Source organism: Physcomitrium patens, chromosome 20 (assembly GCF_059467195.1).
Source record: "Physcomitrium patens ecotype Gransden chromosome 20, ASM5946719v1, whole genome shotgun sequence".
Classification (NCBI taxonomy): domain Eukaryota; kingdom Viridiplantae; phylum Streptophyta; class Bryopsida; order Funariales; family Funariaceae; genus Physcomitrium; species Physcomitrium patens.
Window position 1 is genome coordinate 7,958,431 of NC_143429.1, and position 11,236 is coordinate 7,969,666.

General features: G+C 35.9%; 2 protein-coding genes and 1 long non-coding RNA gene across 3 annotated transcripts; 1 reads left to right on the forward strand and 2 right to left on the reverse strand.

The window, feature by feature from the left end:
* Positions 1–1,054: 1,054 nt before the first annotated feature.
* LOC112273040 (uncharacterized) lies at positions 1,055–2,590 on the reverse strand. Its single transcript, XM_024501368.3, has 3 exons — positions 2,078–2,590; positions 1,596–1,729; positions 1,055–1,343 (listed from the first exon to the last, which is right to left on the reverse strand). Exons 1-3 carry the CDS (start codon positions 2,353–2,355, stop codon positions 1,201–1,203), a joined length of 555 nt encoding a protein of 184 aa, XP_024357136.1. The 5' UTR covers positions 2,356–2,590; the 3' UTR covers positions 1,055–1,200.
* Positions 2,591–5,613: 3,023 nt separating this feature from the next.
* Positions 5,614–7,238, reverse strand: LOC112273610 (uncharacterized). The gene is made up of 3 exons (XM_024502551.3): positions 6,987–7,238; positions 6,236–6,455; positions 5,614–6,075 (listed from the first exon to the last, which is right to left on the reverse strand). Exons 1-3 carry the CDS (start codon positions 7,193–7,195, stop codon positions 5,860–5,862), a joined length of 645 nt encoding a protein of 214 aa, XP_024358319.1. The 5' UTR covers positions 7,196–7,238; the 3' UTR covers positions 5,614–5,859.
* A 473-nt stretch (positions 7,239–7,711) lies between these two features.
* LOC112273611 (uncharacterized) lies at positions 7,712–10,978 on the forward strand. The gene is made up of 2 exons (XR_016499057.1): positions 7,712–10,348; positions 10,647–10,978. It is a non-coding gene; the product is annotated as an uncharacterized LOC112273611 (long non-coding RNA).
* Positions 10,979–11,236: the final 258 nt, after the last annotated feature.

Below are 11,236 nucleotides of genomic sequence, written 5' to 3' on the forward strand. Positions count from 1 at the left end.
CAAGAAATTGGTTGTGCTTTGAGCATAACAAGTTTAAATTTTTTATTGCAATTTTGTATCAAGTATGAGATAGAAAATTGATAATAAATTTCTTTATTTGTAGATCTATTATTAAGAAAATAATTTAATATCTCAAATAGTAGCTTTATGATAAGATACATTTAAAATTATTAAGGTATATTTTTATTTTAAAAAATTACATATTAACTTACAAAATTTTAGATTTATTTAAATATGTAGTTTTTTGTTTTGTATTTTGAATTTTTATATTTATTTTCATTGGTATGTTAGAAGTTCGTAATATTATTTCAATATCTAACCAACTCTTTTAAGATCATTAATAATTTTTAAAGAAACATGCAAAACAAACACATATTTAAAATTAATATGTTTTAGAGTAAACTAATCTTTTTTTATCTTGGTATTATTTTGATTAAATTATAGAATTATAATTAAAATATAAGACTTGCAAAAATTTATGTGCAATATAACAAAAATTATTTATTTCTTAGTTCAATAAAAATGAAATATTACGGATTTTTTTTAAAAAAAAATTAATGAATATACATACTTATAATCTAAAACATTTGAATTTGAACATTTTTAACTTTGAGATAGTTTGGAAAAAGCTTACATTTCTTGAAACACCAAAAGAACAAACACCTTATCATATTTTTCTAAATAAGATTTTATATTTTCTTTGCCTCACTCAACAAGGTACCTGCTCAACCCCAGAAATTGTTTTCAGAATGAGTATTCTAAGGCACTACATGATTCATTCCTATCACGAAGAAAAGAACGAATTCCAAGATGTGGAACAAAGTCTCATAAATGTCTACACACAGTGGCCATTGAGAGGAATTAAAAAACGAACCATTTTGCCCATATGTGCTGCTTGAACAATGCTGTCCACCATTTCTCCAGGGACATATGAGTGCAAGATCTCTGTTGCTAAGTGCAAAACCTGAAGTAAAGATCAACTGAACATTTGTACAGATGAAACAACGCACAATCTATTCTTGAGTAAGTGCGAGAAATCTGTTAAAAGACCATATAAAAAATATAGAATGATACCACAGATTGAAGATTCTTGCACTTTAAAAAGTATAGGGTATCACAGGAATTATCGACATGTACAAAATCAGTGGAAAAGAGAAAGTTCAGCCTTGAAAGTTCTATTCAAAAACATCTAAACGAAAACTATTGTGTCTCTGCCAGATGTTCTGCCAAGTTGTGTAGAAAAGGAACGTCGAAGGGCAAAGTAACAAGTCCAGATGTGACCAGTAATGCCAAAAACCAGAACGGAAAGAGAGAAAATGCCAAACGCACAACGTTGTCCTGCCCTGCAAGATCCCACATCGATTTGTCACGTGTAAACATCAAAAGCATTCAATACCAGAAATAGTGGCCCTTCTCTATAATATTTCACAAGTTTAATTTCACTAATCACGAACAGCGTGATAAGACTACGTACGTTGTCTAAACACTTCGAAAAAGCTGTTCAATTCTCAAGACTGGCAAAACTGTAGGGAAAAAGTGTCTAATATGAAGTAACGAATTCAATAGCACGGAATCGAAGGGTCCCGCATTCTTACCGCCGGTATTTTCAGTTTTGTCGATGAGATACTCGCCAATAACGCGTATTGTCTTAAGAAGCACATTTTCAGGGGGCCGATTTTCCTCGTTTGCGTCAATTTGCTCTTGAAGAACATCCAGCATTGTCATTCGCCTGCCGTATTCAGAGGATCAGCGAAACGCATGACACATGAGAGGACAGGGAAAGGCAGTGTTCAGTGACCAGTAAGTATTCTAAAATTCTACAACAAGTCGACGGAAAAGAATGTCATGACATGCACAGAAACTACATGAACTAACGTGCATAGGAAAGATGGATACAAGAAAGAGATGTTCGCATTGTTTCGAAAGACTTATATTAAAATTCTAGTTGCAAATTTTACAAATTGACTTCCTTTGTCCTATGCCATCACACCTCGACTCCAAAGCTTAGAAAACCTAAATAGAACAGGAGGGGAATTTCAAGAGTAAAATAGGAGGGAAGGTAGAACCAGGAATACACCTCCTCTGCGGCGCTCTCTTGTCAGACGTGACATTCCGCACAGTCTTGCTTTCCAACCCAAGAGCACTCTCTAAGTCCGAAATCTCATCCCTTGGAGATTCTCCTCGCCGCTCACGGTCTTCACCCTCATGCTTCAGTGCTTGAATTGTCAGCCGACACTTCGAACCTCCCCTCCGACTCACTCTTATCGACTTCTGAACGCCATACGAAGTGCTCGTCACAGCGGACAATCTTTGAAGTGGCAGAGGAATGGAACAAACCGCAGAAGCTGACGACATCGTTGTCGCAGCGCTTCATTCAGCAAAGACAACCAAATTCACCTCCTCCACACTCGAACTACAACAAGCAGCTGCGCTACCAGTGAAATTCACATGGGTTGTATTCCAATTCTACAGCACACGACCGAGGCGCAGTGAATGGCTGTTTTATCAGCAGAGGGAAGCTCGAGTGCCAGGCATTTGCTGCGTTGGGTCCTCGTCGAAGCCGAGACGTGAGAGTACGTTTCTTACAGCGACGCAGTGTCGCTGCGAGGAAAGGATTGCGAGGCAATTATAAAGATATTGCAACAATTGAAAAAGAGGATGAAAAGGATCGACGGATGTGCTTTGTCATCCTCCATCTCATCCGCATTCGTTGCCCTTTTATTCGGTGCTGATTCTTGAAAGTCATTCAGTTTTGTCACAAAAACAAAAATAAAACAACATGAAATTTCGATATGTATGGGTCTCCAAGGATCTGGGTAAGATGAATATGTCAAATTTGGGTTTGTTCAAATGAAAAGTTTGTCCAAGTTTCAAAAAAAAATTAAAGTGTTTTTTTAAGTTGGTTGTGCAAGTGTGATTAGGGTAGTTTACAAAAAGTTGCAATGTTATCAAAAAAAAAGAACAAAACAAAACAAAAAAAAATCTTGATAAATTGATGTTTTAACTATAATGAATTTGATGACACCATCTAAAATTAAACTCTGGATTGTTGAGTCGCAAATAACCGCATACATAGTGCAAACGGGATTTTTCAATACACCTAGTTATTGGATACAATTAGGTTTATTAAAGAATCTCTATAATTATTATTATTATTATTATTATTTTCTATCTAAAAACATATAAAGCTCTACTTCTCCTATTATGCTCATAGATTTGTAGATTACATAAGTCTTAGGAAGAACAATTAATAAGTCTCTCTCAGGCTCTTGTTAGAATAGACAATCATTTCTTATATGACAAGACTACCAAGTTTTTTGCACTTCTTTATTTTTGTAATTTCTTCTTACTTCTTTGATACACACTCTTTTTCTTATTACAAAGATCTATCTTCCTTTCTTGCTTCCTTAATCTCCTCTTGTGTAAGCATCTAATGAATCAAATATAAACCTTACTTTGTATATTTTTAGTACAAAACATCTGAAATTATTTGTCCTTCTTGAAAGCTCTAAGATGGTCTATTGGACTTGTTGTTATTATCTTTAGTTCAATAAATAATTAAATAATTTTCTTATCTTTTCAAGTGATGTAACAATTCAAGTCACAAAAAATAAAAAAAATATATTTTAAGATATATATATATATATATATATATATATATGTTTTAAAGTTTATTGCATAGTAATATATTATTTATACTTCATTTTTTTTCTTTTTGCCAAGAGAATTTATAAATCAAAATCATTGAATTTGATAGCTTTAAGATTTATCAATGTTTTAAAGATAGAATGCTAATTTAACTTTTGTGTTGGTTAATCTATCTTGTCAAGAATTCATGGCCTTAAAATGTCAAAATTGTACAATCAATATCTCTTTATATTTATCAATTATTAATTATATATGGTCAAATTTTGATTTCTTTATAAAATTATTGTTGTTTTATAACATGATAGAGTTTTATTTGAAAATGCAATAGTTATTAGTTTAAAAAGAAACATGCATTTAAAAATTAATAGTGTGCTTGTGTTAATTTTTTTTTTTTTGGTGCATATGGAATTCTTATTCAATAATGCTTTTAAAATATAACTTAAATTGTAAGTAGCATAATCTAAATAAAAATCTAAAGATCTTCAATCATACTTTTATTTTGATTGAAAGAAGATTTGTGAAGTAGCATATTTAACACTCATTTGAAGTGACTTTTGACAAGAAAAATTGACCAACATTTATTTGGAATTTGATACTAGTATTATTGACAGTAAGACATACAAAAAATAGAAAACTTCTTACAAACAAACTACAAGATTGTTAATAAATCATAATATTATGATTATTATTATTATTATTATTAATGTATGGATATACAAAAATATTATATTATAAACTGTTGCCAATTGAAAATAAAAATAAAAAAATTGATAAAAATAAGTTTCAACAATGATATTTTTTAAAAATGTATTGTGAGAGGCCAAAATCTATTCATATTTTTAGAAAAAAATAATTGAGCAATAGTATTAGATTTTTTATAACAAAAATTTGTAAAATAAAGACGGTTTTAGATGAATATGTATTGAAATAGACTCTTTCAATACATATTCATCTAGAAAGAGATTAAAAAAGTAAGAATAAAGTATGTGTCTTTATGTCAAGGAGTTGTAAGAAAGTGGATTTCAAAAAATAAGAAGATATTAAAAAGGTAGGAAAACTTAGAAAATTTGGTGGTTTACTTATATAAGAAAGAATTGACTACCCTTGTAAAAACCTAACAAAGAAAGGTTCATCCATAGGATATTCTAACAAAGAGAGGTTCATCCATAGAAACTACATATTTATATTTTTTTAGCAATAAGAAGAAATAAATTTTGAAGCTCATTGAAGAACTTATTATTAAAAGAAGTGATAAGATAGATAAACAATAGATTATAGTACAAATTGTTTTAAAATTTTAATTTTAATTTTAATTTTTTTTGCACATTGCGATATTTTTAAAATAAATCCTATTAGTCTTTAAAACCGTTTTAACAACAAATTTAATCTTTTAAAAACTTCTAGTACTTTTTATAATCTTTTTAAACTTTCCAAATTTCCCAAAAAAATTCTATAATTGTTTTATTAACTTTTTTGAAGAATCAATAGTTCTTAAAATTTTGTTTGAATGAAAGGAAAAAAAAAATACTTATCAAAATCTTGCAAACACATAAGTGGTTGCAATTAATTAATTAATTAATTATTATTTTTTTTTCTTCCTAATTTTAAATCATCTTGTTTTTGATTTTAAATTTTGTTGTACTTATACCTTTTGATCACTTGGTCAGTTGTTCCTAAACCATTCACACAAATTGTTTTCAACAAACCTTGTTACTATATGTTCAACTTAATTACTTTGACTTTCATCAATAAAATAAAATAAATAAAATAAAAAATGCACATCTCCTCAATAATGTCTTAAAAATTAAAAAGGAAAACATTCTATGATTCTTGATTGAAGAAAGTCAGAGTGAACACACACTAAATCTACCTTTGAGTTATAATTCGAGCAACATAGTGTCGAAGTCACACACCACAAAAGCAAAGACTTTGTCAAGAGCCAACATGAAGATCTGACTCACAAGGTAAACAAATCATAGTAAACATGCTTTTAAATTGCTAACTGAGCTTGAAGTACTGGAATCACTCACAACCTCCAAAGAATATTGAACATGGGCAAGCGTAGACATGAAATGCACCCATTCCATGGCTACTGAATGTCTTCACAAGGGCTTCAAGCGAGGTTAGAATCAACATTCAAATTTGAAGTAGAATGAAGATGTTGTAGGTTTTACGAAGGAAAACAGTCCAGCTACGTGCTGAATGGTTCATCTAAAGCAGCATTCGGGAGGCAATGTACCAAGAATGGAATGCCAGACCACCGAAACAGAAGATGTTGGCAAGTGAAGAGAAACCATGAACCATGCCGAAGGTTTTGTTTATCTTTGCCAATTCTGGGTTGGACTTGGCCACCTCGAGGTTCTTCGACCGCCCAACTTCAGATCCAATCCCACTGTCTTTCTCAATCTTATGCCTTTGCTTCATAATCTGCAACGAAAGAAGTGGGCAAGTGTGCTCATAGAACCGTCTCTAATTATGAGGAGCTTAATGGTGATGGCGAAAGTTTCTTCAAAACAGACCAAAGCACATAACAAATTGGGCATTGCAATCAACATCAAGGCCAATGCATCAGAGGTGAATGACAAACCTTGACAGTCAGAGGCTGAAAAACCAACAAGTTGAAAACTACTGTGAAGAGCGACACTCCCAGAGCTACGATCTGTAAGCGCTCTCTTCTCGTGGCACTCAACCAAGGATGAGTGGTAGCCATAGCACTCACGCATAGGGAGCAACACACTGTCAGAAGCTTGAAGTAAGCTGGAAACATTTTGGCTTGCAAGTTGCCGAACTGGTGTCTGGGCAAGTTCCTAGAGTGGCCAACACAAACCAGTAAGAATGAAAAATACGTAGCTGAACTAAAACGAAGGAAACCCTTGAGTCGAAAGAAATTAAAATCCTACCCCTCCAAATGATGATCGAATTTTAAGCAAGCTGCGGTATTATTAGAGACTAGCCATGGGTTGTCCATAAAATCCATAGCAAAATACAGAGTTCGGAAATTCTTTCACGTTGCGGACAAACTCAATACCACCAACCTATGGCTGAAGTCAATAACCAATAATTTGCGGAAGAAAATAACAGAGAATTACGCAGTATGAGACAGGAGCTTGCTTGTTCGCCAAGAAGGTGACAAACCCACAAACCCTCTTTCGAAAACCTAGAGTTAATCAATTTGGGGGAAATCGGCAAACGATAGATTGTAAAAGCAACGATCAAATTTCAGAAAGTGAGATGATGATTTTGAATACATTCAATGTTCTTCTTCGAGAAAATCGAAAACACCATTCCAGCATTTTCGAGGTGGAAGGAAATGAAATGCTACGAAGAGAGGCACTCACTTAAACATGATGATACCTCCGATGAAGGACGCCCAAACAGCTGTTCCAAACGCAGTAGCGAAGCTTAACAAGTGCACCAGCCGGACAATCCCAGACACAGTAACGGCCGCTTGTTCCGCTGCACCAATGTCCGTGACCTGCACCGGATAGAGCACCAGCCCCCCGGCAACGCAGGACATCACCACCACAAGGTTCGTAAACCACCCCATCGTCACAAACTCCGAGCGTTTCTTCTCTAACTTCCCTGAGTACCTGCAAACCTCGCAAAACCTTCACACAGCGCTCGGTACAAATAAAAGAGTATCGAAGTTCCAGAATACTCCGTTTGACGATCTTGCAAAGAAGGTCCCAGAGTCAGACGAGCCCAACCGCCGCATCAGCATTGGTACCTCTGCGCTTTCACATTTATTCATTTCTTTTATTCGATTGTACACATTCCTTCAACGCCAAACGCCATGTAGAACAGAAAACGCTTTTCAGGGAGGGCCAACTTTTTATTTGCGGTAGAAAAGCCCCGAGTAAATCTTAGCTATACTCTCTAAAGTTTGCTTCATGTTACTCCAGGACATGAGTGACGGCTGCTCCGATGCAAAATGTTCACAAGGCCTCTTTACAATGAACCTGTCACGGTAACATCAGTTCTGATGTCTTGAACAAAAAAAAATCAAAATATCTTGGACTTAACATGGGATCAATCGAAACTTGCCATGAGAAAAGCACATGCAAAAGCTTTATATGGTCTCTTTTATTGGGAAGTGTGAGGACCATATTACTTTCGTAGTCGGAACCTTCGAAAGCTGTGGTGGGTTGCAGTTTCGCAGCTCGCATTGCTCAACAAAACACACCACACACTTTGACTGATATGTTTTGGCTATTGAAGCTTTGCAGCATAGTTAGGCGGCGCTCCTAGAAACGATCCGTGAGGGCAGTCTTCTTCATTGCAAATCGTTTTGGAGTATGGATCCGAGGTTGAGCTGTGAAAGGTTTGATGCCTCATACGCATGTCTTATGAGGTTGTTGGCGGGTTGATGGAGGGTTTAAGGAATGACGCTGTTTGATCTCGGCGTTTCTCTCTTCTACAGCCCTAGTGCTGAGATGTTGGTGGGGGTATTATGGGAACTCCCGATTTCATGAATGTTATTCCACTACCGATCAGTGGAGCTACTCTTTGCCCGTTTTCTTTGTCATCTTCGTTTTCAATTACCGTATTCTCGTTATGGGAGCAAGAGTATGGCAGTATAGAAAGAAGACAGGAAGTTGCGGACATTCATCAAGACGTGGATAACGGCTGTGGCGCACTCCACCCAGTTCATCGTTTATTTGAGAAGGGAACGAGAAGGCTTAGCCAAATTTTGGCTGGCCCTTAACAAATTAGATGCATAGTCAGGTAGAGATGGACATGGTAACCTCTTGTTGATCTTACGATACGCTTGCAATGGGTGACATCGGTGTGCTAGTCAAGTGCCCTTGAATAGAGTTCTGAGTCAAGAATGTGCACCCAAAATCGCGTGCTCACTGTCTCGCACGCAACGTCGATCGTCGAATCAGTCATATAGTGTCACTTACAATCAATTTAATTACCCTATTTGCTAGATTGTAGCAGTGTCTTCGAAACAACTGGATTGGTATTGGAGCCGTGCATTGTGCACGGTCTGATATTGAACCAAAAACTTCTAGGGTTTTAATCACACTTGTTTCAAACTCTTTTACAAACGCTATCAATGTTGGCTGGTGGGGCTTGGATAAATTAGACGATGGGGTAGTTTATCTCACGATGTTTCAAGTAACAGTTAGTTCAAAGAGAGTCTAAACCATTGAGTTGATTCTTAAAGGAGCTTTAGGAGAGTCGCAGGAGACCACTTCAGCTAGATTCGAAATTGCAATATCAAAACTAGATCTCTTTGGGAAAGAAGCTTTGGATTTTGCTGATCATAGTTTGGCTCAAGTGATAACCCTAATATAAGAAAAGTTCGTGATACTAATGGATTATGTTATCCTTGTCATATTAATCAACTTGGTGTGATGTCTCTGATGTCATCACTGAAGTCTCTATCAGGTACATAGCGCACTCAACCTAATATAGACTTGTCTTTCATGTAACATGCTGTCAAATCGTTATCAGATGTTGGTATAGATTGGTGTGTTTGCGCTACTCTTTTCTCAAGGAACGAACGTGAGTCATCTACTTCCAGACGACCTCAGAAGTTGCATGAATTGGATTGCTATTGATCTAGTCATTACAGGCAGAGGGAATCTTCAGAATGATAATCTGAATAACCCTCCGATCTATGATACTTGTATCTTCTGGATTCAACCTTGGCTGAAGCTGGGAAAGCATCGCTGAGACAAGCCTCGAACTTTGAGGCTGTTTTCTTCATCTCCTTTTCAGCCGAGAGCCTTCTCGGATTATTTCAACCCTGTGCATTATTCTTTCATAACTGTCTGTTTTTCTGATGAAGTTTTTCTGAACGAACCAAATTCTTTTACCAGACTGGGATTTTGGATAAACTAGTTCTTGCACATGCATTGAATGCAAGGGGATTGTGTGTCAGCTTGTCATGCCTAACTTGCCTGCAGTGTGTTGTACCCCAGAGCAATGTTCTTCATGCAATATCATTCACGCTCTCGCAGGGCCGATCGGAGAGTTTCCTACCGGCCTGAGAGCCACGCGGAGAGAATCATTCGGCTTGAAACCAGCGCAGATATTGCTGCATGTCGGTCGTGCCATTCAACTGTTGGCGATGTACACTCAAATTTAAACCAAAAGATTTTCAATTTTGGATTTTTCCTCAGTTTGGACTTTTGGGTTCCTGGTTACAGATTTCGGGTGTTACCAATCGGCGAATTGATGCCACTATTCATTTGTCACGGTTATGCTTGCTCCCTGCCAAATCATATGGAGAAATTTCAGGTGTACTGGAGAAAAATATCCGTATGCAGCCTCCCCTAGTCGGGATCTCCTTACTCTGATTCTTCTACCTACGCCCATTACTTTGCGGGACGTGAGATCCTTTTGCAAGACAGACGACGCCAGGTGGTGCACCGAGGATGCATTGATCGCACCAGCAAAATCAGGGATCCGTAAAATCCTGGTCACCGCTCTTTGTGTCTACTTGCCTAGTGATCAAGCGGCTCAGTTGATGCTGCTCCAACACTGGACTTGGTGCCTCGCAGCTGGATCCTCCGCTCGCCACTCGTCATTCCTTTAAGATTCTGTTATGTTGGGTGCCATTGCTTGCAAGTGTGGTGCACAGTTGCAGCATGGAGCGAGCCCATAGCTGGTTGCTGCAGCGGCTTTGGCTTCAGCTTTGCTGAGGTTGCTACGGGTGGATTGTCTCTGCCTAGTCAGAGCCAGCATTCAGGTAGGGATTGGTGAAGTCCCTTCCTTTTGCCTCCCTTTCTTCCTTGCTGTGCTTGTAACTTGTTGCTGTGCCTTATCTATTGCTTCTAATCTTTTGTTTGTTTACATGTGTGTTTATATATACATATATATATATATATATACACATGTGCGTGTGTGTATATATGTATACATGTATGTACACACACACATGTGTGTGGATCTCTGTGTATGTATCTGTTAAGGAGGCTGGATCTAATGTTGATTTTTCTTTTTGCATCTTTTTATACCGGGTTTCGCATTTGATTCAACCACTTAAGCATCTCTTCTCGATTGACCTTCAATTCAAAGGTGGCTCATCTAAGAACGTTGTGTTTGGATGTCTGGTTTTGTAACTGGTGCAAAACTCGTGGAGGAGTTTAGCTATGAACACAGATTTTGCATGTTAATTGGCACTGCCGTTATTTTAGAGGCTTTTGTTTAAGGATGTATGCATGCAAATATATTTATATATATATATATATATATATACAACTAGCCGTATGTTGAAGTCAATCAAAGACGTATTTTTATGTGACATATCACTTTTTAAAATGGGAAAGAAATGTGTAGCCTTTAAGGATTTAAATCGTCAACATTAATTTCTCCTAAATCATCATCTTAAAAATCGTTTTTTTTTAATGCTTCTTTGGTTTAAATAGTTTGAATTTATACTAATATAACTAATTTTGAATTGATTAAATATAATACTTTATTTATAAGGTATAAATTAAAGAGAGCACAAAATAGGTAGTTTAATTGTTTGAATTATTTTATTTCTTAAAAATAAAGAAATAAAGATAATTCCGAATTATTTAGGATAATAAATATACTTTAGTTAGAAAAACACACAATATGAATTGGATTTTAT

Coding starts and splice junctions, on each gene's coding strand:
- LOC112273040 (XM_024501368.3), bottom strand. CDS start 2,355: ATGTCGTCAGCTTCTGCGGTTTGTTCCATTCCTCTGCCACTTCAAAGA. Junction 1,730..2,077: donor AAGAGAGCGCCGCAGAGGAG/GTGTATTCCTGG, acceptor TGAATACGGCAG/GCGAATGACAATGCTGGATG. Junction 1,344..1,595: donor CAAAACTGAAAATACCGGCG/GTAAGAATGCGG, acceptor GGGATCTTGCAG/GGCAGGACAACGTTGTGCGT.
- LOC112273610 (XM_024502551.3), bottom strand. CDS start 7,195: ATGGGGTGGTTTACGAACCTTGTGGTGGTGATGTCCTGCGTTGCCGGG. Junction 6,456..6,986: donor GGAGGTATCATCATGTTTAA/GTGAGTGCCTCT, acceptor TGGCCACTCTAG/GAACTTGCCCAGACACCAGT. Junction 6,076..6,235: donor TTCAGCCTCTGACTGTCAAG/GTTTGTCATTCA, acceptor CTTTCGTTGCAG/ATTATGAAGCAAAGGCATAA.